Source organism: Pseudophryne corroboree, chromosome 8 (genome assembly GCF_028390025.1).
Source record: "Pseudophryne corroboree isolate aPseCor3 chromosome 8, aPseCor3.hap2, whole genome shotgun sequence".
NCBI classification, from domain to species: Eukaryota; Metazoa; Chordata; class Amphibia; order Anura; family Myobatrachidae; genus Pseudophryne; species Pseudophryne corroboree.
The window spans coordinates 25,435,784-25,460,718 of NC_086451.1; the positions used below are offsets into that span (position 1 = coordinate 25,435,784).

General features: G+C 49.4%; 1 protein-coding gene across 3 annotated transcripts in view; it reads left to right on the forward strand.

Annotated features, from left to right (window-relative positions):
- The window catches only part of CDK20 (cyclin dependent kinase 20), a 38,393-nt gene extending 13,701 nt beyond the window's left edge, over positions 1-24,692 (forward strand). For 2 of the 3 annotated variants that reach the window (XM_063936095.1, XM_063936096.1), the window contains exons 3-8: positions 19,795-19,983; positions 20,071-20,192; positions 22,202-22,264; positions 22,757-22,880; positions 22,984-23,139; positions 23,656-24,692. In XM_063936095.1, the coding sequence (XP_063792165.1) occupies positions 19,795-19,983; positions 20,071-20,192; positions 22,202-22,264; positions 22,757-22,880; positions 22,984-23,139; positions 23,656-23,835 (834 nt within the window). In that variant the 3' untranslated portion in view covers positions 23,836-24,692. Of the gene's footprint in view, positions 1-19,794; positions 19,984-20,070; positions 20,193-22,201; positions 22,265-22,756; positions 22,881-22,983; positions 23,140-23,394; positions 23,510-23,655 lie in introns of all 3 variants that reach the window. The other variant, XR_010182935.1, reaches the window with a different exon arrangement.
- Positions 24,693-24,935: the final 243 nt, after the last annotated feature.

Below are 24,935 nucleotides of genomic sequence, written 5' to 3' on the forward strand. Positions count from 1 at the left end.
GTCCCGCCTCAACAAAAAACTGGACAGGTATTGCGCCAGGTCAAGAGACCCTCAGGCAATAGCTGTGGACGCTCTGGTAACACCGTGGGTGTTCCAGTCAGTGTATGTGTTTCCTCCTCTGCCTCTCATACCAAAAGTACTGAGAATTATACGGCAAAGGGGAGTAAGAACGAAACTCGTGGCTCCGGATTGGCCAAGAAGAACTTGGTACCCGGAACTTCAGGAGATGCTCACGGAAGATCCGTGGCCTCTACCTCTAAGACGGGACCTGCTTCAGCAGGGACCGTGTCTATTCCAAGACTTACCGCGGCTGCGTTTGACGGCATGGCGGTTGAACGCCGAATTCTAAGGGAAAAAGGCATTCCGGAAGAGGTCATCCCTACCCTGGTAAAAGCCAGGAAGGAGGTGACTGCACAACATTATCACCGCATTTGGAGAAAATATGTTGCGTGGTGTGAGGCCAGGAAGGCCCCGACGGAGGAATTTCAACTGGGTCGATTCCTACATTTCCTGCAAACAGGATTGTCTATGGGCCTCAAATTGGGGTCCATTAAGGTTCAAATTTCGGCCCTGTCGATTTTCTTCCAGAAAGAATTGGCTTCAGTTCCTGAAGTCCAGACTTTTGTAAAAGGAGTACTACATATACAGCCCCCGGTTGTGCCCCCAGTGGCTCCGTGGGATCTTAATGTAGTTTTGGATTTTCTCAAATCCCATTGGTTTGAGCCACTCAAATCGGTGGATTTGAAATATCTTACATGGAAAGTAACCATGCTACTGGCCCTGGCTTCAGCCAGGAGAGTGTCAGAATTGGCGGCTTTATCGTATAAAAGCCCATATCTGATTTTCCATTCGGACAGGGCAGAACTGCGGACGCGTCCTCAGTTTCTGCCTAAGGTGGTTTCAGCGTTTCACCTGAACCAGCCTATTGTGGTGCCTGCGGCTACTAGCGATTTGGAGGATTCCAAGTTGCTGGACGTTGTCAGGGCATTGAAAAAATATATTTCAAGGACGGCTGGAGTCAGAAAATCTGACTCGCTGTTTATACTGTATGCACCCAACAAGCTGGGTGCTCCTGCTTCTAAGCAGACGATTGCTCGTTGGATTTGTAGCACAATTCAACTTGCACATTCTGTGGCAGGCCTGCCACAGCCTAAATCTATCAAGGCCCATTCCACAAGGAAGGTGGGCTCATCTTGGGCGGCTGCCCGAGGGGTCTCGGCATTACAACTCTGCCGAGCAGCTACGTGGTCGGGGGAGAACACGTTTGTAAAATTCTACAAATTTGATACCCTGGCTAAAGAGGACCTGGAGTTCTCTCATTCGGTGCTGCAGAGTCATCCGCACTCTCCCGCCCGTTTGGGAGCTTTGGTATAATCCCCATGGTCCTGACGGAGTCCCAGCATCCACTAGGACGTCAGAGAAAATAAGATTTTTACTTACCGATAAATCTATTTCTCGTAGTCCGTAGTGGATGCTGGGCGCCCATCCCAAGTGCGGATTGTCTGCAATACTTGTACATAGTTATTGTTACAAAAAAATCGGGTTGTTATTGTTGTGAGCCGTCTGTTCAGAGGCTCCTACGTTTGTCATACTGTTAACTGGGTTCAGATCACAAGTTGTACGGTGTGATTGGTGTGGCTGGTATGAGTCTTACCCGGGATTCAAAATCCTTCCTTATTGTGTACGCTCGTCCGGGCACAGTATCCTAACTGAGGCATGGAGGAGGGTCATAGGGGGAGGAGCCAGTGCACACCACCTAGTCCTAAAGCTTTTATTTTTGTGCCCTGTCTCCTGCGGAGCCGCTAATCCCCATGGTCCTGACGGAGTCCCAGCATCCACTACGGACTACGAGAAATAGATTTATCGGTAAGTAAAATCTTATTTCTCTAACGTCCTAGTGGATGCTGGGGACTCCGTCAGGACCATGGGGAATAGCGGGCTCCGCAGGAGACAGGGCACATCTAAAAAAGCTTTTAGGTCACATGGTGTGTACTGGCTCCTCCCCCTATGACCCTCCTCCAAGCCTCAGTTAGGTTTTTGTGCCCGTCCGAGAAGGGTGCAATCTAGGTGGCTCTCTTAAAGAGCTGTTTAGAAAAGTTTTTTTTTAGGTTTCATTCAGTGATTCCTGCTGGCAACAGGATCACTGCAACGAGGGACTTAGGGGAGAGATCTCCAACTCACCTGCGTGCAGGATGGATTGGGATCTTAGGCTACTGGACACTGAGCTCCAGAGGGAGTCGGAACACAGGTCAGCCTGGGGTTCGTCCCGGAGCCGCGCCGCCGATCCCCCTTACAGACGCTGAAGAAGACGGCAGAACGGAGGTCCGGAAACAGGCGGCAGAAGACTTCACAGTCTTCATGAAGGTAGCGCACAGCACTGCAGCTGTGCGCCATTGTTGTCACACGGCTCACTGACCTAGTCACGGAGGGTGCAGGGCGCTGCTGGGGGCGCCCTGGGCAGCAATATAAGTACCTTATTGGCAAAATAAATACATCACATATAGCCATTAAGGCTATATGTATGTATTTTAACCCAGGCCAGTTCTTAAAAACCGGGAGAAAAAGCCCGCCGAAAAGGGGGCGGAGCTTATTCTCTTCAGCACACAGCGCCATTTTCCCTCACAGAAAGGCTGAGGGGAAGGCTCCCATGCTCTCCCCTGCACTGCACTACAGAAACAGGGTTAAAACAGAGAGGGGGGGCACTGATTTGGCGATATAAATATATATTAAATGCTATAAGGGAGGAACACTTTTATAAAGGTTGTCCCTGTATAATTATAGCATTTTGGTGTGTGCTGGCAAACTCTCCCTCTGTCTCCCCAAAGGGCTAGTGGGTCCTGTCCTCTATCAGAGCATTCCCTGTGTGTGTGCTGTATGTCGGTACGTGTGTGTCGACATGTATGAGGAAAATGTTGGTGAGGAGGCGGAGCAAATTGCCTGTAATGGTGATGTCACTCTCTAGGGAGTCGACACCGGAATGGATGGCTTACTTGTGGAAGTACGTGATCATGTCAACACGCTGCGAGCCGGTTGACGACATGAGACGACCGGCAAACAAATTAGTACCTGTCCAGGCGTCTCAGACACCGTCAGGGGCTTGTAAAAACGCCCATTTACCTCACGAACACTGACTCCAGTGTCGACGGTGAAGAAACAAACGTATTTTCCTTTAGGGCCACACGTTACATGTTAAGGGCATGAAGGAGGTGTTACATATTTCTGATACTACACAAATAAGGGTATTTTGTAGGGTGTGAATAAACTACTTGTAGTTTTGCCTGAATCAGATAAATTAAATGAAGTGTGTGATGATACGTGGGGTTCCTCCGATAGAAAGTTATGGGCGGTATACCCTTTCCCGCCAGAAGTAAGGGCGAGTTGGGAAACACACCTTAGGGTGGATAAGGCGCTCACACGCTTATAAAAACAAGTGGCGTTACCGTCTCCAGATACGGCCGCCCTCAAGGAGCCAGCTGATAGGAAGCTGAAAAATAGCCTAAGAAGTATATACACACATACTGGTGTTATACTACGACCAGCAATCGCCTCAGACTGGATGTGCAGCGCTGAGGGGGCTTGGTCGGATTTCCTGACTGAAAATTTTGATACCCTTGACAGGGACAAGATTTTATTGTCTATAGAGCATTTTAAGGATGCATTTCTATATATGCGTGATGCGCAGAGGGATATTTGCATTCTGGCATCAAGAGTAAATGTGATGTCCATATCTGCCAGACGAAGACACGACAGTGGTCAGGTGAGGCAGATTCCAGACGGCACATGGAAGTATTGCCGTATAAAGGGGCGGTCCATCGGACCTGGTGGCCATGGCAACAGCTGAAAAATCCACCTTTTGTTCCCCGAGTCACATCTCAGCAGAAAAGGACACAGTCTTTTCAGTCTCAGTCCTTTCGTCCCCATACGGGCAGTCGGGCAAAGGCCAGTCATATCTGCCCAGGGGTAGAGGAACGGGAAGAAGACTGCAGCAAGCAGCCCATTCCCAGGAACAGAAGCCCTTCACAGCTTCTGCCAAGTCCGCAGCATGACGCTGGGGCAGTACAAGCGGACTCAGGTGCGGTAGGGGGTCATCTCAAGAGTTTCAGCACGCAGTGGGCTCACTCGCAAGGGGACTCCTGGATCCTACATGTAGTATCCCAGGTGTACATTGGAAATTCGAGACGTCTCCTCCTCACAAGTTCCGGAAGTCTGTTTTACCAACGTCTACCTCCGACAGGGAGGCAGTATTGGAAACAATTCACAGGCTGTATTCCCAGCAGGTGATAATCAAAGTACCCCTCCTACAACAAGGGAGGGGGTATTATTCCACACTATATTGTGGTACTGAAGCCAAACGGCTCGGTGAGATCTGAAATATTTGAACACTTACATACAAGCGTTCAAATCAAGATGGAGTCACTCAGAGCAGTGATAGCGAACCAGGAAGAAGGGGACGAGATGGTGTCACTGGATATCAGGGACATTTACCTACATGTCCAAATTTGCCCTTCTCACCAAGGGTACTTCAGGTTCGTGGTACAGAACTGTCACTATCAGTTCAGACGCTGCCATTTGGATTGTCCACGGCGCCCCGGGTCTTTACCAAGGTAATGGCCGAAATTATGATTCTTCTTAAAAGAAACTTGGACGCTTTCCTGATAAGGGCAAGGTCCAGAGAACAGTTGGAGGTCGGAGTAGCACTATCTTTAATAGTTCTACGACAGCACGAGTGGATTCTAAATATTCCAAAATCGTAGCTTTTCCGAGGACACGTCTACTGTTCCTAGGGATGATTCTGGACACAGTCCAGAAAAAGGTGTTTCTCCCAGAGGAGAAAGCCAGGGAGTTATCCGAGCTAATCGGGATCCTCCTAAAACCAGGAAAAGTGTCAGTGCATCATTGCACAAGAGTCCTGGTAAAAATGGTGGCTTATTACGAAGCAATTCCATTCGGCAGATTTCACGCAAGAACTCTTCAGTGGGATCTGCTGGACAAATGGTCCGGATCGCATCTTCAGATGCATCAGCGGATAACCCTATATCCAAGGACAAGGGTGTCTCTCCTGTGGTGATTACAGAGTGCTCATCTTCTAGAGGGCCACAGATTCAGCATTCAGGATTGGATGCTGGTGACCACGGAGGCCAGCCTGAGAGGCTGGGGAGCAGTCACACAGGGAAAAAATTTCCAGGAAAGTGTGATCAAGTCTGGAGAATTCTCTCCACATAGATGGAGCTAAGAGCAAAATTATAAGGCTCTAAACTTAGCAAGACCTCTGCTTCAAGGTCAGCCGGTATTGATCCAGTGGGATAACATCACGGCAGTCGCCCACGTAAACAGAAAGGGCGACACAAGAAGCTGGAGGGCAGTGAAAAAACTGCAAGGATTTTTCGCTAGGCGGAAAATCATGTGATAGCACTGTCAGCAGTGTTCTCTCCGGGAGTGGACGACTGGGAAGCAGACTTCCTCAGCAGGCATGACCTCCACCTGGGAGAGTGGGAACTTCATAGGGAAGTTTTTCCGCATGATTGTGAGCCATTGGCAAAGACCAAAGGTGGAAATGATGGCGTCCCGCCCGAACAAAAAACGGGACAGGTATTGCGCCAGGTCATGAGACCTTCAGGCGATAGCTGTGGATGTCCTGGTAACACCGTGGGTGTAACAGTCGGTGTATGTGTTCCCTCCTCTGCTTCTCATAACCAAGGTATTGAGAATTATAAGACATAGAGGAGTATGAACTATACTCGTGACTCCGGATTGGCCAAGAGGGACTTGGTACCCGGAACTTCAAGAGATGCTCACAGAGGACTAAGGGCCTGGGGAGCTAAGAAGGGACTTGCTTCAGCAGGTACCATGTCTATTCCAAGACTTACCGCGGCTGCGTTTGACGGCATGGCGGTTGAATGCCGGATCCTGAAGGAAAAAGGCATTCCATAAGAGGTCATACCTACCCTGGTCAAAGCCAGGAAGGAGGTGACCGCACAACGTCATCACCACATGTGGTGAAAATATGTTGCGTGGGTGAGGCCAGGAAGGCCCCACGAAGAAAATTCAACTAGGTCGAATTCTACACTTCCTGAAAACAGGAGTGTTTTGAGCCTAAAATTGGGGTTCTTTAAGGTTTTAAGTTTCGGCCCTGTAGAATTTCTTCCGAAAAGAATTGACTTCAGTTCCTGAAGTCCAGATTGTCAAGGGAGTATTGCATATACACCCCTTTTTGTGCCTCTAGTGGCACCGTGGGATCTCAACATAGTGTTGGGATTCCTTAAAATCATATTGGTTTGAACCGCTCAAATCTGTGGATTTGAAATATATCACATGGAAAGTGAACATGCTGTTGACAAATATCTCACATGGACAGTGACCATGCTGTTGGTCCTGGCCTCGGCCAGGCGATTGTCAGAATGGGCGGCTTTGTCTTACAAAAGCCCATATTTAAATTTCCATTCGGACAGGGCAGAACTGGGACTCGTCTCCAGTTTTCTTCCTAAGGGGGTGTCAGGTTTTTCACCTGAAACAACCTATTATGGTGCCTGCGGCTTCTAGGGACTTGGAGGACTCCAGGTTAATAGACGTTGTCAGGACCCTAAAAATATATATATATATATATATATATATATATATATATATATATATATATATATATATATATATATATATATATATATATATATATATATAGTTTAGGACGGCTGGAGTCAGAAAGTCTGACTTGCTGTTTATATTGTATGCACCCAACAAGATGGGTGCTCCTGCGTCTAAACAGACGATTGCACGTTGGATCTGTAGCACAATCCAACTTGCACATTCTGTGGCAGGCGTGCCACAGCCTAAATCTGTAAAGGCCCACTCCACTAGGAAAGTGGGCGCATCTTGGGCGGCTGCCCGAGGGGTCTCGGCATTACAACTTTGCCGAGCAGCTACGTGGTCAGGGGAGAACACGTTTGTAAAATTTTACAAATTTGATACTCTGGCTAAGGAGGACCTGGAGTTCTCTCATTCGGTGCTGCAGAGTCATCCGCACTCTCCCGCCCGTTTGGGAGCTTTGGTATAATCCCCATGGTCCTGACGGAGTCCCCAGCATCCACTAGGACGTTAGAGAAAATAAGAATTTACTTACCGATAATTCTATTTCTCGTAGTCCGTAGTGGATGCTGGGCGCCCATCCCAAGTGCGGATTGTCTGCAATGCTTGTACATAGTTATTGTTACAAAAATCGGGTTATTCTTGTTGTGAGCCATCTTTTCAGAGGCTACTTCGTTTTGTTATCATACTGTTAACTGGGTTCAGATCACAAGTGGTACGGTGTGATTGGTGTGGCTGGTATGAGTCTTACCCGGGATTCAAGATCCTTCCTTATTGTGTACGCTCGTCCGGGCACAGTACCTAACTGAGGCTTGGAGGAGGGTCATAGGGGGAGGAGCCAGTACACACCATGTGACCTAAAAGCTTTTTTAGATGTGCCCTGTCTCCTGCGGAGCCCGCTATTCCCCATGGTCCTGACGGAGTCCCCAGCATCCACTACGGACTACGAGAAATAGAATTATCGGTAAGTAAATTCTTATTTTTTCCTCTCTTGCCTACTACTGCCATCATTCCTTTCCTCGCCTGCCTACTACAGCCATCATTCCTTTTCTCCCCTGCCTGCCTACTACTGCCATCATTCCATTCCTCTCCTGCCTGCCTATTACTGCCATCATTCCTTTCCTCGTATGCCTGCCTACTACTGCCATCATTCATTTCCTTGGCTGCCTACTACTACCATCATTCCTTTCCTCTCTTGCCTACTACTGCCATCACTCCTTTCCTCTCTTGCCTACTACTGCCATCATTCCTTTCCTCTCTTGCCTACTACTGCCATCATTCCTTTCCTTGGCTGCCTACTACTGCCATCATTCCTTTCCTCTCTTGCCTACTACTGCCATCATTCCTTTTCTTGGCTGCCTACTACTGCCATCATTCCTTTCCTCACCTGCCTGCCTACTACTGCCATCATTCCTTTCCTCCCCTGCCTGCCTACTACTGCCGTGATTCCTTTCCTCGTATGCCTGCCTACTACTGCCATCATTCCTTTCCTTGGCTGCCTGCCACTACTGCCATCATTCCTTTCCTTGGTTGCCTGCCTACTACTGCCATCATTCCTTTCCTCTCTTGCCTACTACTGCCATCATTCCTTTCCTCTCTTGCCTACTACTGCCATCATTCCTTTCCTCTCTTGCCTACTACTGCCATCATTCCTTTCCTTGCCTGCCTACTACTGCCATCATTCCTTTCCTCTCTTGCCTACTACTGCCATCATTCCTTTCCTCTCTTGCCTACTACTGCCATCATTCCTTTCCTCTCTTGCCTACTACTGCCATCATTCCTTTCCTCGCCTGCCTGCCTATTACTGCCATCATTCCATTCCTCCCCTGCCTGCCTACTACTGCTATCATTCCATTCCTCTCCTGCCTGCCTACTACTGCCATCATTCCTTTCCTCTCCTGTCTGCCTACTACTGCTGTCATTCCTTTCCTTGGCTGCCTGCCTACTGCCATCATTCCTTTCCTCTCTTGCCTACTACTGCCATCATTCCTTTCCTCGCCTGCCTGCCTACTACTGCCATCATTCCTTTCCTCCCCTGCCTGCCTACTACTGCCATCATTCCTTTTCTCTGACGTCCTAGTGGATGCTGGGGACTCCGTCAGGACCATGGGGATATAGCGGCTCCGCAGGAGACAGGGCACAATAATAAAAGCTTTAGGATCAGGTGGTGTGCACTGGCTCCTCCCCCTATGACCCTCCTCCAAGCCTCAGTTAGATTTTTGTGCCCGACGAGAAGGGTGCAATCTAGGTGGCTCTCCTGAGCTGCTTAGAATAAAAGTTTAAGTTAGGTTTTTTATTTTCAGTGAGTCCTGCTGGCAACAGGCTCACTGCTACGAGGGACTTAGGGGAGAGAAGAAAACTCACCTGCGTGCAGGATGGATTTGCTTCTTAGGCTACTGGACACCATTAGCTCCAGAGGGAGTCGGAACACAGGTCTCACCCTGGGGTTCGTCCCGGAGCCGTGCCGCCGACCCCCCTTACAGATGCTGAAGTTGAAGAGGTCCAAAAACAGGCGGCAGAAGACTTTCAGTCTTCATAAGGTAGCGCACAGCACTGCAGCTGTGCGCCATTGTTGTCAGCACACTTCACCAACAGTCACCAACTGTCACTGAGGGTGCAGGGCGCTGGGGGGGGCGCCCTGGGCAGCAATGTATTATATCTTTTATGGCTAAAATACATCACATATAGCCCTTGAGGCTATATGGATGTATTTAACCCCTGCCAGATCTCACAAACTCCGGGAGAAGAGCCCGCCGAAAAGGGGGCGGGGCCTATTCTCCTCAGCACACGGCGCCATTTTCCTGCTCAGCTCTGCTGTGAGGAAGGCTCCCAGACTCTCCCCTGCACTGCACTACAGAAACAGGGTTAAAACAGAGAGGGGGGGGGCACTTATTTGGCGATATGATTACATATATAAAAATGCTATAAGGGAAAACACTTGTATAAGGGGTTGTCCCTGTATAATTATAGCGTTTTTGGTGTGTGCTGGCAAACTCTCCCTCTGTCTCCCCAAAGGGCTAGTGGGGTCCTGTCCTCTGTCAGAGCATTCCCTGTGTGTGTGCTGTGTGTCGGTACGTGTGTGTCGACATGTAGGAGGACGATGTTGGTGAGGAGGCGGAGCAAATTGCCTGTATTGGTGATGTCACTCTCTAGGGAGTCGACACTGGAATGGATGGCTTATTTAGGAATTATGTGATAATGTCAACACGCTGCAAGGTCGGTTGACGACATGAGACGGCCGGCAAACAAATTAGTACCTGTCCAGGCGTCTCAGACACCGTCAGGGGCTTGTAAAAACGCCCATTTACCTCAGTCGGTCGACACAGACACGGACACTGACTCCAGTGTCGACGGTGAAGAAACAAACGTATTTTCCTTTAGGGCCACACGTTTCATGTTAAGGGCAATGAAGGAGGTGTTACATATTTCTGATACTACAAGTACCACAAATAAGGGTATTATGTAGGGTGTGAATAAACTACTTGTAGTTTTTCCTGAATCAGATAAATTAAATGAAGTGTGTGATGATACGTGGGTTTCCTCTGATAGAAAATTATTGGCGGTATACCTTTTCCCGCCAGAAGTTAGGGCGAGTTGGGAAACACACCTTAGGGTGAATTAGGCGCTCACACGCTTATAAAAACAAGTGGCGTTACCGTCTCCAGATACGGCAGCCCTCAAGGAGCCAGCTGATAGGAAGCTGAAAAATATCCTAAAAGTATATACACATATACTGGTGTTATACTACGACCAGCAATCGCCTCAGCCTGGATGTGCAGCGCTGAGGGGGCTTGGTCGGATTTCCTGACTGAAAATATTGATACCCTTGACAGGGACAAGATTTTATTGACTATAGAGCATTTTAAGGATGCATTTCTATATATGCGAGATGCGCAGAGGGATATTTGCATTCTGGCATCAAGAGTAAATGTGATGTCCATATCTGCCAGACGACAGTGGTCAGGTGATGCAGATTCCAGACGGCACATGGAAGTATTGCCGTATAAAGGGGCGGTCCATCGGACCTGGTGGCCATGGCAACAGCTGAAAAATCCACCTTTTGTTACCCCAAGTCACATCTCAGCAGAAAAGGACACAGTCTTTTCAGTCTCAGTCCTTTCGTCCCCATATGGGCAGGCGGGCAAAAGGGCCAGTCATATCTGCCCAGGGGTAGAGGAAAGGGAAGAAGACTGCAGCAGGCAGCCCATTCCCAGGAACAGAAGCCATCCACAGCTTCTGCCAAGTCCGCAGCATGACGCTGGGGCCGTACAAGCGGACTCAGGTGCGGTAGGGGGTCATCTCAAGAGTTTCAGCACGCAGTGGGCTCACTCACAAGTGGACTCCTGGATCCTACACGTAGTATCCCAGGTATACATTGGAAATTCGAGACGTCTCCCCCTCACAAGTTCCTGAAGTCTGCTTTACCAACGTCTCCCTCCGACAGGGAGGCAGTATTGGGAACAATTCACAGGCTGTATTCCCAGCAGGTGATAATCAAAGTACCCCTTCTACAACAAGGGAAGGGGTATTATTCCACACTATATTGTGGTACTGAAGCCAGACGGCTAGGTGAGATCTGAAATATTTGAACACTTACATACAAGCGTTCAAATCAAGATGGAGTCACTCAGAGCAGTGATAGCGAACCAGGAAGAAGGGGACGATATGGTGTCACTGGATATCAGGGACGCTTACCTACATGTCCAAATTTGCCCTTCTCACCAAGGGTACCTCAGGTTCGTGGTACAGAACTGTCACTATCAGTTCAGACGCTGCCGTTTGGATTGTCCACGGCACCCCGGGTCTTTACCAAGGTAATGGCCGAAATGATGATTCTTCTTAAAAGAAATATGGACGCTTTCCTGATAAGGGCAAGGTCCAGAGAACAGTTGGAGGTCGGAGTAGCACTATCTTAAGTAGTTCTACGACAGCACGAGTGGATTCTAAATATTCCAAAATCGCAGTTTTTTCCGACGACACGTCTACTGTTCCTAGGGATGATTCTGGACACAGTCCAGAAAAGGATGTTTTCTCCCGGAGAAGAAAGCCAGGGAGTTATCCGAGCTAGTCAGGAACCTCCTAAAACCAGGAAAAGTATCAGTGCATCATTGCACAAGGATCCTGTAAAAAATGGTGGTTTCTTACAAAGCGATCCCATTCGGTAGATTTCACGCAAGAACCTTTACGTGGGATCTGCTGGAAAAATGGTCCGGATCGCATCTTCAGATGCATCAGCGGATAACCCTGTCTCCAAGGACAAGGGTGTTTCTTCTGCGGTGGCTGCAGAGTGCTCATCTATGAAAGGGCCGCAGATTCGGCATTCAGGACTGGGTCCTGGTGACCACGGATGCCAGCCTGAGTGGCTGGGGAGCAGTCACACAAGGAAAAAATTTCCAGAGAGTGTGATCGAGTCTGGAGACTTCTCTCCACATAAATATACTGGAGCTAAGGGCAATTTACAATGCTCTAAGCTTAGCAAGACCTCTGCTTCAAGGTCAGCCGGTATTGATCCAGTGGGACAACATCACGGCAGTCGCCCACGTAAACAGACAGGGCGGCACAAGAAGCAGGAGGGAAATGGCAGAAACTGCAAGGATTCTTCGCTGGGCGAAAAATCATGTGATAACACTCTCAGCAGTGTTCATTCCGGGAGTGGAAAACTGGGAAGCAGACTTCCTCAGCAGGCATGACCTCCACCCGGGAGAGTGGGGACTTCATCGGGAAGTCTTCCACATGATTGTAAACCGTTGTGAAAAACCAAAGGTGGACATGATGGCGTCCCGCCTGAACAAAAAACTAGATATTGCGCCAGGTCAAGGGACCCTCAGGCAATAGCGGTGGACGCTCTGGTAACACTGTGGATGTACCAGTCAGAGTATGTGTTCCCTCCTATGCCTCTCATACAAAAAGTACTGAGAATCATAAGAGGGAGATGAGTAAGAATGATACTCGTGGTTCCGGATTGGCCAAGAAGGACTTGGTACCCGAAACTTCAAGAGATGTTCACGGAAGACCCGTGGCCTCTACCTTTAAGAAAGGACCTGCTCCAGCAGGGGCCTTGTCTGTTCCAAGACTTACCGCGGCCGCGTTTGACGGCATGGCGGTTGAACGCCGGATCCTGAAAGGGCATTCCAGATGAAGTCATCCCTACCCTGGTCGAAGACAGGAAGGATGTAACCGCAAAACATTTTCACCGCATTTGGCGAAGATATGTTGCGTGGTGTGAGGCCAAGAAGGCCCCTACAGAGGAATTCCAACTGGGTCGTTTCCTACATTTCCTGAAAACAGGACTGTCTATGGGCCTAAAATTAGGGTCCATTAAGGTTCAAATTTCGGCCCTGTCGAATTTCTTCCAGAAAGAACTGGCTTTAGTGCCTGACGTTCAGATGTTTGTAAAAGGGGTACTGCATATACAGCCTCCTTTTGTGCCCCAGTGGCACCTTGGGATCTCAATGTTGTTTTGAGTTTCCTAAAGTCACATTGGTTTGAACCACTCACCACTGTGGACTTAAAATATCTCACATGGAAGGTGACGATGCTATTAGCCCTGGCTTCAGCCAGGCGTGTGTCAGAATTGGCGGCTTTAACATATATAAAGCCCTTACTTAATTTTTCATTCTGACAGGGCAGAATTGAGGACTCGTCCTCAATTTCTCCTTAAGGTGTTTTCTGTTTTTCACATGAACCAACCTATTGTGGTACCTGCGGGTACTAGGGACTTGGAGGACTCCAAGTTACTTGACGTTGTCAGGGCCCTGAAAAATATGTTTCCAGGAAGGCTGGAGTCAGAAAATCTGACTCGCTGTTTAGCCTGTATGCACCCAACAAGATGGGTGCTCCTGCTTCTAAGCAGACGATTGCTCGCTGGATTTGTAATACAATTCAGTTTACACATTCTGTGGCAGGCCTGCCAAAGCCAAAATCGGTAAAAGCCCATTCCAAAAGGAAGGGGGCTCATCTTGGGCGACTGCCCGAGGGGTCTCGGCTTTACAACTTTGCCGAGCAGTTACTTGGTCAGGGGAAAACACGTTTGCTAAATTCTACAAATTTGATACCCTGGCTGAGGAGGACATGGAGTTCTCTCATTCGGTGCTGCAGGGTCATCCGCACTCTACCGCCCGTTTGGGAGCTTTGGTATAATCCCCATGGTCCTGACGGAGTCCCCAGCATCCACTAGGACGTCAGAGAAAATAAGATTTTACTTACCGATAAATCTATTTCTCGTAGTCCGTAGTGGATGCTGGGTGCCCATCCCAAGTGCGGATTGTCTGCAATACTTGTACATAGTTATTGTTACAAAAAAATCGGGTTGTTTATTGTTGTGAGCCATCTTTTCAGAGGCTCCTTCGTTGTTATCATACTGTTAACTGGGTTCAGATCACAGGTTGTACGGTGTGATTGGTGTGGCTGGTATGAGTCTTACCCGGGATTCAATATCCTTCCTTATTATGCACGCTCGTCCGGGCACAGTATCCTAACTGAGGCTTGGAGGAGGGTCATAGGGGGAGGAGCCAGTGCACACCACCTGATCCTAAAGCTTTTATTATTGTGCCCTGTCTCCTGCGGAGCCGCTATATCCCCATGGTCCTGACGGAGTCCCCAGCATCCACTACGGACTACGAGAAATAGATTTATCGGTAAGTAAAATCTTATTTTTTCGCATGCCTGCCTACTACTGCCATCATTCCTTTTTTCGCATGCCTGCCTACTACTGCCATCATTCCTTTTTTCGCATGCCTGCCTACTACTGCCATCATTCCTTTCCTTGGCTGCCTGCCTACTACTGCCATCATTCCTTTCCTCTCCTGCCTGCCTACTACTGCCGTGATTCCTTTCCTCGTATGCCTGCCTACTACTGTCATCATTCCTTTCCTTGGCTGCATGCCACTACTGCCATCATTCCTTTCCTTGGCTGCCTGCCTACTACTGCCATCATTCCTTTCCTCTCTTGCCTACTACTGCCATCATTCCTTTCCTCTCTTGCCTACTACTGCCATCATTCCTTTCCTTGCCTGCCTACTACTGCCATCATTCCTTTCCTCGCCTGCCTACTACTGCCATCATTCCTTTCCTCGCCTGCCTACTACTGCCATCATTCCTTTCCTCGCCTGCCTACTACTGCCATCATTCCTTTCCTCTCTTGCCTACTACTGCCATCATTCCTTTCCTTGCCTGCCTACTACTGCCATCATTCCTTTCCTCGCCTGCCTACTACTGCCATCATTCCTTTCCTCGCCTGCCTACTACTGCCATCATTCCTTTTTTCTCTTGCCTACTACTGCCATCATTCCTTTCCTCGCCTGCCTGCCTATTACTGCCATCATTCCATTCCTCTCCTGCCTGCCTACTACTGCCATCATTCCTTTCCTCTCTTGCCTACTACTGCCATCATTCCTTTCCTTGGCTGCCTACTACTGCCATCAGTCCTTTCCTCTCTTGCCTACTACTGCCATCATTCCTTTCCTCACCTGCCTGCCTGCCTATTACTGCCATCATTCCATTCCTCTCCTGCCTGCCTACTACTGCCATCATTCCTTTCCTCTCTTGCCTACTACTGCCATCATTCCTTTCCTCGCCTGCCTGCCTGCCTATTACTGCCATCATTCCATTCCTCTCCTGCCTGCCTACTACTGCCATCATTCCTTTCCTCTCTTGCCTACTACTGCCATCATTCCTTTCCTCTCTTGCCTACTACTGCCATCATTCCTTTCCTCCCCTGCCTGCCTACTACTGCCATCATTCCTTTCCTCCCCTGCCTGCCTACTACTGCTATCATTCCTTTCTTCTCCTGTCTGCCTACTACTGCTGTCATTCCTTTCCTTGGCTGCCTGCCTACTGCCATCATTCCTTTCCTCTCTTCCTACTACTGCCATCATTCCTTTCCTCACCTGCCTGCCTACTACTGCTATCATTCCATTCCTCTCCTGCCTGCCTACTACTGCCATCATTCCTTTCCTCTCCTGTCTGCCTACTACTGCTGTCATTCCTTTCCTTGGCTGCCTGCCTACTGCCATCATTCCTTTCCTCTCTTGCCTACTACTGCCATCATTCCTTTCCTCTCTTGCCTACTACTGCCATCATTCCTTTCCTCCCCTGCCTGCCTACTACTGCCATCATTCCTTTCCTCCCCTGCCTGCCTACTACTGCTATCATTCCATTCCTCTCCTGCCTGCCTACTACTGCCATCATCCCTTTCCTCTCCTGCCTGCCTACTACTGCCATCATTCCTTTCTTCTCCTGTCTGCCTACTACTGCTGTCATTCCTTTCCTTGGCTGCCTGCCTACTGCCATCATTCCTTTCCTCTCTTGCCTACTACTGCCATCATTCCTTTCCTCACCTGCCTGCCTACTACTGCTATCATTCCATTCCTCTCCTGCCTGCCTACTACTGCCATCATTCCTTTCCTCTCCTGTCTGCCTACTACTGCTGTCATTCCTTTCCTTGGCTGCCTGCCTACTGCCATCATTCCTTTCCTCTCTTGCCTACTACTGCCATCATTCCATTCCTCTCCTGCCTGCCTACTACTGCCATCATTCCTTTCCTCACCTGCCTGCCTACTACTGTCATCATTCCTTTCCTCCCCTGCCTGCCTACTACTGCCATCATTCCTTTCCTCGCATGCCTGCCTACTACTGCCATCATTCCTTTCCTTGGCTGCCTGCCTACTACTGCCATCATTCCTTTCCTCTCTTGCCTACTACTGCCATCATTCCTTTCCTCTCTTTCCTACTACTGCCATCATTCCTTTCCTCACCTGCCTGCCTACTACTGCCATCATTCCTTTCCTCCCCTGCCTGCCTACTACTGCCGTGATTCCTTTCCTCGTATGCCTGCCTACTACTGCCATCATTCCTTTCCTTGGCTGCCTGCCACTACTGCCATCATTCCTTTCCTTGGCTGCCTGCCTACTACTGCCATCATTCCTTTCCTCTCTTGCCTACTACTGCCATCATTCCTTTCCTTGCCTGCCTACTACTGCCATCATTCCTTTCCTCTCTTGCCTACTACTGCCATCATTCCTTTCCTCTCTTTCCTACTACTGCCATCATTCCTTTCCTCACCTGCCTGCCTACTACTGCCATCATTCCTTTCCTCCCCTGCCTGCCTACTACTGCCGTGATTCCTTTCCTCGTATGCCTGCCTACTACTCTCATCATTCCTTTCCTTGGCTGCATGCCACTACTGCCATCATTCCTTTCCTTGGCTGCCTGCCTACTACTGCCATCATTCCTTTCCTCTCTTGCCTACTACTGCCATCATTCCTTTCCTCTCTTGCCTACTACTGCCATCATTCCTTTCCTTGCCTGCCTACTACTGCCATCATTCCTTTCCTCGCCTGCCTACTACTGCCATCATTCCTTTCCTCTCTTGCCTACTACTGCCATCATTCCTTTCCTCGCCTGCCTGCCTGCCTATTACTGCCATCATTCCATTCCTCTCCTGCCTGCCTACTACTGCCATCATTCCTTTCCTTGGCTGCCTACTACTGCCATCATTCCTTTCCTCCCCTGCCTGCCTACTACTGCCATCATTCCTTTCCTCCCCTGCCTGCCTACTACTGCTATCATTCCATTCCTCTCCTGCCTGCCTACTACTGCCATCATTCCTTTCCTCTCCTGTCTGCCTACTACTGCTGTCATTCCTTTCCTTGGCTGCCTGCCTACTGCCATCATTCCTTTCCTCTCTTGCCTACTACTGCCATCATTCCATTCCTCTCCTGCCTGCCTACTACTGCCATCATTCCTTTCCTCACCTGCCTGCCTACTACTGTCATCATTCCTTTCCTCCCCTGCCTGCCTACTACTGCCATCATTCCTTTACTCGCATGCCTGCCTACTACTGCCATCATTCCTTTCCTTGGCTGCCTGCCTACTACTGCCATCATTCATTTCCTCTCTTGCCTACTACTGCCATCATTCCTTTCCTCTCTTTCCTACTACTGCCATCATTCCTTTCCTCACCTGCCTGCCTACTACTGCCATCATTCCTTTCCTCCCCTGCCTGCCTACTACTGCCGTGATTCCTTTCCTCGTATGCCTGCCTACTACTGCCATCATTCCTTTCCTTGGCTGCCTGCCACTACTGCCATCATTCCTTTCCTTGGCTGCCTGCCTACTACTGCCATCATTCCTTTCCTCTCTTGCCTACTACTGCCATCATTCCTTTCCTCTCTTGCCTACTACGGCCATCATTCCATTCCTCTCTTGCCTACTACTGCCATCATTCCTTTCCTCTCTTGCCTACTACTGCCATCATTCCTTTCCTCTCTTTCCTACTACTGCCATCATTCCTTTCCTCACCTGCCTGCCTACTACTGCCATCATTCCTTTCCTCCCCTGCCTGCCTACTACTGCCGTGATTCCTTTCCTCGTATGCCTGCCTACTACTGCCATCATTCCTTTCCTTGGCTGCCTGCCACTACTGCCATCATTCCTTTCCTTGGCTGCCTGCCTACTACTGCCATCATTCCTTTCCTCTCTTGCCTACTACTGCCATCATTCCTTTCCTCTCTTGCCTACTACTGCCATCATTCCTTTCCTCTCTTGCCTACTACTGCCATCATTCCTTTCCTCACCTGCCTGCCTACTACTGCTATCATTCCATTCCTCTCCTGCCTGCCTACTACTGCCATCATTCCTTTCCTCTCCTGTCTGCCTACTACTGCTGTCATTCCTTTCCTTGGCTGCCTGCCTACTGCCATCATTCCTTTCCTCTCTTGCCTACTACTGCCATCATTCCATTCCTCTCCTGCCTGCCTACTACTGCCATCATTCCTTTCCTCACCTGCCTGCCTACTACTGTCATCATTCCTTTCCTCCCCTGCCTGCCTACTACTGCCATCATTCCTTTCCTCGCATGCCTGCCTACTACTGCCATCATTCCTTTCCTTGGCTGCCTGCCTACTACTGCCATCATTCCTTTCCTCTCTTGCCTACTACTGCCATCATTCCTTTCCTCTCTTTCCTACTACTGCCATCATTCCTTTCCTCTCTTGCCTACTACTGCCATCATTCCTTTCCTCTCTTGCCTACTACTGCCATCATTCCTTTCCTCCCCTGCCTGCCTACTACTACTATCATTCCATTCCTCTCCTGCCTGCCTACTACTGCCATCATTCCTTTCCTCTCCTGTCTGCCTACTACTGCTGGCATTCCTTTCCTTGGCTGCCTGCCTACTGCCATCATTCCTTTCCTCTCTTGCCTACTACTGCCATCATTCCTTTCCTTGGCTACCTGCCTACTACTGCCATCATTCCTTTCCTTGGCTGCCTGCCTACTACTGCCATCATTCCTTTCCTCTCTTGCCTACTACTGCCATCATTCCTTTCCTCTCTTGCCTACTACTGCCATCATTCCTTTCCTCTTGCCTACTACTGCCATCATTCCTTTCCTCTCTTGCCTACTACTGCCATCATTCCTTTCCTCTCTTGCCTACTACTGCCATCATTCCTTTCCTCTCTTGCCTACTACTGCCATCATTCCTTTCCTCTCTTTCCTACTACTGCCATCATTCCTTTCCTCACCTGCCTGCCTACTACTGCCATCATTCCTTTCCTCCCCTGCCTGCCTACTACTGCCGTGATTCCTTTCCTCGTATGCCTGCCTACTACTGCCATCATTCCTTTCCTTGGCTGCCTGCCACTACTGCCATCATTCCTTTCCTTGGCTGCCTGCCTACTACTGCCATCATTCCTTTCCTCTCTTGCCTACTACTGCCATCATTCCTTTCCTCTCTTGCCTACTACTGCCATCATTCCTTTCCTCTCTTGCCTACTACTGCCATCATTCCTTTCCTCCCCTGCCTGCCTACTACTGCTATCATTCCATTCCTCTCCTGCCTGCCTACTACTGCCATCATTCCTTTCCTCTCCTGTCTGCCTACTACTGCTGGCATTCCTTTCCTTGGCTGCCTGCCTACTGCCATCATTCCTTTCCTCTCTTGCCTACTACTGCCATCATTCCTTTCCTTGGCTGCCTGCCTACTACTGCCATCATTCCTTTCCTTGGCTGCCTGCCTACTACTGCCATCATTCCTTTCCTCTCTTACCTACTACTGCCATCATACCTCTCCTGCCTGCCTACTACTGCCATCATTCCTTTCCTCCCCCTTGCCCTAGTCCTGGGATCATTCCTCTCATCCCCCACTCCCCCTCTTTATCTCCTGGATTACTTCCTTTATGACATAGTCATTGCCTTCTCTCCTGTGTTTTTTAGGTAGTTAAATTAAGGGAGGTGTTCCCACATGGGACAGGATTCGTGCTGGTCTTTGAGTACATGCTCTCGGATCTCTCTGAAGTCATCAGGAACTCTGACCAGCCACTGACCGAGGCCCAGGTTAAGGGTTACATGATGATGCTGCTAAAAGGGGTCAAGTTCTGCCATGAGAACTCCATCATGCATCGGGTTAGTAGTTCTAAAATGCCCACTTACAGCCATCTGTACAATGGTGCCAGGGTCCTGCCCACTCACCAGCCTGCTTCTTCTTCACAGGACCTTAAGCCAGCAAATCTACTCATCAGCTCCACTGGCCTCCTCAAGTTAGCAGACTTCGGCCTAGCCCGGGTCTTTTCCAACGACAGAGGACGTATGTACAGCCATCAGGTGGCCACCAGGTAAGTACAGATGTATCTGCTCTGCTTAATGGTTAGCCAGAATGAAGGCAGTAATTAGAACGATCAGGGACACCGTCTCACTGGATCCCTTTGCAGAAGCTGCAGACTTGACAAATGGATGCTTAACCAAAACAACCAATCAGCAATTATCTGTCATTGATGCAAATTTCACACTGTAGTTTTTCCCATTTAAATATCCCTATTAAGTTTTCATATAGCAGCCGCCAACTTGAGATTGAGAACTGTGGAGGGTGTTATAATGTGAATGTCGTTCTTGCGTTTAAAGAGACACTTTTGCAAATAAACAAAAACGGGTTAGGGTGCAACACGGTGCTAGGCGTAGTAAACATATAGTTTATGCATTTGGATATATGGTCCTGCTATCAGTAGTCACTGTGTTTCCGTCAGTTATGTGGAGTTGGAATCGGTACGTTCTAATGCTCCGTGTTTCTGTAAGAGCAGCGCGGTGTCACTCTATGATATCTTACTCCATTGTCTCAAGTAGTCCGGCTCCTGCTACCGAGGCCCTGCACAATCCAGCAATTATCGGTCCTGCAACCCAGGTGTGGTATAGAAGATTTATGGCAATTAAACAGTCATTTGGTCGACCCCCGATATGGTAAACGGGGTCAAAAGGTCAACATGGAAAAGGTAGACAGTAGAAAAGGTCAACAGGGTCAAAAGAACGGCATGGAAATGGTTGACACAAAAAAGTTCGACAAGTTTTTAAAAATTTTTGGTTGTCATTTTGTATGTTTCATTATCTGTGACCACAGTTCGTGTAAATGTGTACCCTCGCGGGCACGCTTTGCTTGCCGCGTTTTGCTCGCCGCGCTTCGGTCAAGGTGCTTCGCTCCACTACCACTGCACTCGCCCCAGGTTGCTATCCTCAATCGTAGTCCACGTGGATGGTAAATTAAGCAACCGCTGAAAAATGTGTGAAAGCCCGCAATAAACTTGTGTCGACCATATGTTTGTTAAACTTTTGAAACTTTGACTCTTCTGTCCCTGTCGACCTTAAACACTGTCTTTTACCTGTCAACTTTTTGAACCTGTTGACCACTTGGTGTCAACCTATTCACTGTCTATGCACTGGAACCCATGGCTCTTATCATTAGAGGACTTCAGCAGAGCCCTTTGGAAGCAAAAGTCCTATGGAGCAATACTAGGTTGCTGATTTTCCAGGAGAAAACAAGTGTAAAAAGTAGCAAGCCTGCTCTTCAACATAGGCAACAAAAAGAGGGGCTTTGGTGGATCGCCAACCCTACTTGTTTGGAGGGATTCGGTTGGGATCCTGGTGGTTGAAATACCGATGCCGGAATCCCGACAATACTCAGAATGCCGGTGCCGGGATCCCGACTGCCAGAATCACAAGTGATGCTTACATGGGACACCTGAGAGGTAGGCTGCGGTGGGAGGGTTAGGCTGCGGGATTAGGGTTAGGCTGCGGTAGGAGGGTTAGGGTTAGGCTGCCGGGAGGGTTAGGCTGCGATAGGAGGGTTAGGCTGCAGTGGGAGGGTTAGGGTTAGGCTGCGGTGTTAGGGTTAGGTTTAGGCTGCGGTAGGAGGGGTAGGGTTAGGCTGCGGTAGGAGGGTTAGGGTTAGGCAACCCCCGGGGTGGGTTAAGCTGGGGGAGAGGGTTAGGGTTAGGCAACCCCGGGGCGGGTTAGGCTGCTGGAGGGGAAGGGTTAGTTTAGGCTGCAGGAAAGGTGGGTTAGGGTGGTCAGGGATCAGGGTTACTGGAGCTCAGTTATTTAGTGCATGCTGGTATTTTAAACATCGGGATGCCGCTGTCTGTATTTTGACAGTTGGCATCCCAACCTTCAGAATCCCGATACCGACCCGCTTTGGGGGCTGGATTGCTTAAGGAATGGTTGTCCGAAAGTGGCATCATATCAGCCTTCATTCCTTGAGCCGTTCATCCAGGATAGGTGTGGAGATCTTTAAGTCTCTGTGTGAGCATTAGTGTCCAGTATTCCCAATGTGACTTGTTGTTGTGTCACCCTGCAGGTGGTACCGAGCACCCGAACTGCTGTACGGCGCCCGCAAGTACGACGAGGGAGTGGATTTGTGGTGAGTTCTTCCTGTCTTGTCCTGCGATTAATGATCTGATCACGGTGGGCCTGATTCTGAGTTACACGCAATGCCAACATTCACGCAAGTGGTTGTTGTGATTCAACTGCGCGTCTGTCTGAGAAACTTGCGCAGCGCAGGTGTCCCACGGTGTGTACGCACAGAGGTGCAGTTGCGCCAGGTCTCAACAATGTATGGAGATGGTCCATCTTATGGGAGTTTCGCGGGCGTGACGCTGAACTTGTTGCGAACTCGGGCACTTAATCGCACACATCGGAGGCCGAACTCTTAACGGGCAAATCTGCACCCGGCATAGGGCAGTGCAACTCTCAAGCGGGATTGTTTTATCTAAAGACGCCAAAGTGGGCACCGCCGTCCTTGTACACCAGGGGAAGGGTTAATACTAACTTTATTAGCAAATCAAAGCAAACGTGGCCGCCGCAGCGTGGGACTCATCCCCAGAGACTCTTGTAACTCTCTTCTTCCCGATAGGGCGGTCGGCTGCATATTTGGAGAACTTTTGAATAGTTCCCCTCTATTCCCCGGAGAAAACGACATTGAGCAGCTGTGCTGCGTCCTGCGGACGTTGGGGACGCCCAATGTAAAGTCTTGGCCAGTGAGTGGTTTCTTTTATCGGTCTTTGCGTTTTCTTTATTCGGCGTGACCGTTTTTTGTTCATAGAGCACGCCGCCAACATGAATTCCCTCTTCACCCTTCAGGAAATTACAGAGCTCCCAGATTATAACAAGATCTCCTTCAAAGACCATCGCCCCCTTCCTCCTGAACGCATCGTCCCTGACACCTCCCCCGAGGCCCTGCAGCTCCTCATGCGGTTCCTGGTGTACCCGTCCGGCCAGAGGATCCGAGCAGCTGACGTGAGTAAGGCAGCTGTTCCCCAGTGCTTTCTGTGCTGTAGCTGGGCGGCGCTTACTTCCTGCAGTGTTACGTAAGCGATTGCTACAGCGCCATTGGGAAACGGCAAGAGACGTCTTATAATATGGTGCAAATGGCAGATCTAGGTTGTAAGCCTCGCCCAGCCGTGACAGTCAGAGATCAGATTTGATCAGTCTAACACATCCGCATTAATGACAACAAATATCTGATTTAGATTTTTTTATGCTGTCTCGTAGACATCTATTAGGTAAGAGTGTAGATTGTTAGATAGCAGTCGTTGTAACGCTAACAGAAAGCGATTCAACTCTTTGTGACCGATGCAACTTTTTTCTGGCACTAGAAGGTCTTCAGGTAAGGACACCTGCGGGGTATGTATGTATGTATGTGTGTGTGTGTATGTGTGTATATATATATATATATATATATATATATATATATATATATAGCCGATTCCTCCCATTCATGCTCTGTCTTAATCTCCTTCTCTTCCCACACAGGCTCTTCTTCACCCGTACTTCTTTCTGGAGCCACTTCCCGCTCACCACTCAGAGCTGCCCATTCCCCAGAGGGGCGGAAGGAGGAACCGGCAGCTGCAGAGAGAGTTCCATACAGAGCAGCCCTTATGCGAGAGCCTGCTGGACCCGGCCCTCCTGGGCGGCTACCTTCAGGGATTGTGACCACAGGGGTTACGCTTTATTACATTACACTTGGACGTCTTGCTTTTGGTTACTGTCTCACTCTTAAGATCGTCAACAACTGAAGACCTGGCTGTGATCTCGGCTCTTTGTCACGGCAGGGGCCCCGGGCTCTGTGTCATTATGAGCCCCGGGCTGTGTGTGTTCCCGATTCTATCACAGTCAGGGGCTCCTTGCTCTCCCCATTAAAACCCCAGTGCTGTGCGTTAGTTAGTTGGTATCCCTGCCTCTGTATGATAGCCGGGGGGCTTCGGGGCCCATGGCTCTTACCGTTGCTATCTATGGTTTCATCTCAGCCACTGCTCTATCATTCCTGACCTCTGGGTCTATGCAGCGAGTAGCGTGGGGCTTTGTGATACCGTTAGCCAGGATCTCCAAGCTCTGTGGTCCTCAGGAGCCACTAACTGTGTACAGCAGTAGAACAGGGTTATGTGAAACAGTTGGAACTTTCACCTCTGTGCCACGACCAGGGGCCCCGGGGCCCTCTGTCAAAGATATGAGCCCAGTGCTATGTATCGCATTCTGTATCCCAGAAACATATGGGTCTTCAACCTGCGGCCCTCCAGCTGCTGTGGAACTACACATCCCAGCATGCCCTGCTACAGTTTAAGCACACCTTAATAGCAAAACTGTGGCAGGTCATACTGGGATATGTAGTCCCACAGCAGCTGGAGGGTGACCATCCTCCTGGTTGTGAGGTCGCGGGATTCAGGACTTCCCTTCTCCTCCTGTACATGTGTGTATATTTCTATCATGGAATTGTACATCTGTATATAATTGTTAATAGAGATTGTTTATCTGAGCCCACAATACTGTTCATAAAATACATCCATCTTTCATGCGAGATTCTTCTGTTCTTCAGTTGGTGGACGATAAGAGTTCTGTATCCCCCTTTCCTCTTCCCATGGTGCTGAGAGTCAGTGAGTGGGACGGGGCAGGAACGGGTGCAGCACAGCGGGGTTATCTGGGTGCCAGAGATAACGACTGCTAGTCAGTCACCCAGCTCAGGGGTGTGTGGGGAGCTCAATGTCTCAGCACTTTGTGTGACAGCGGAGACTTGACAGAGAGCGGACATGTATAGC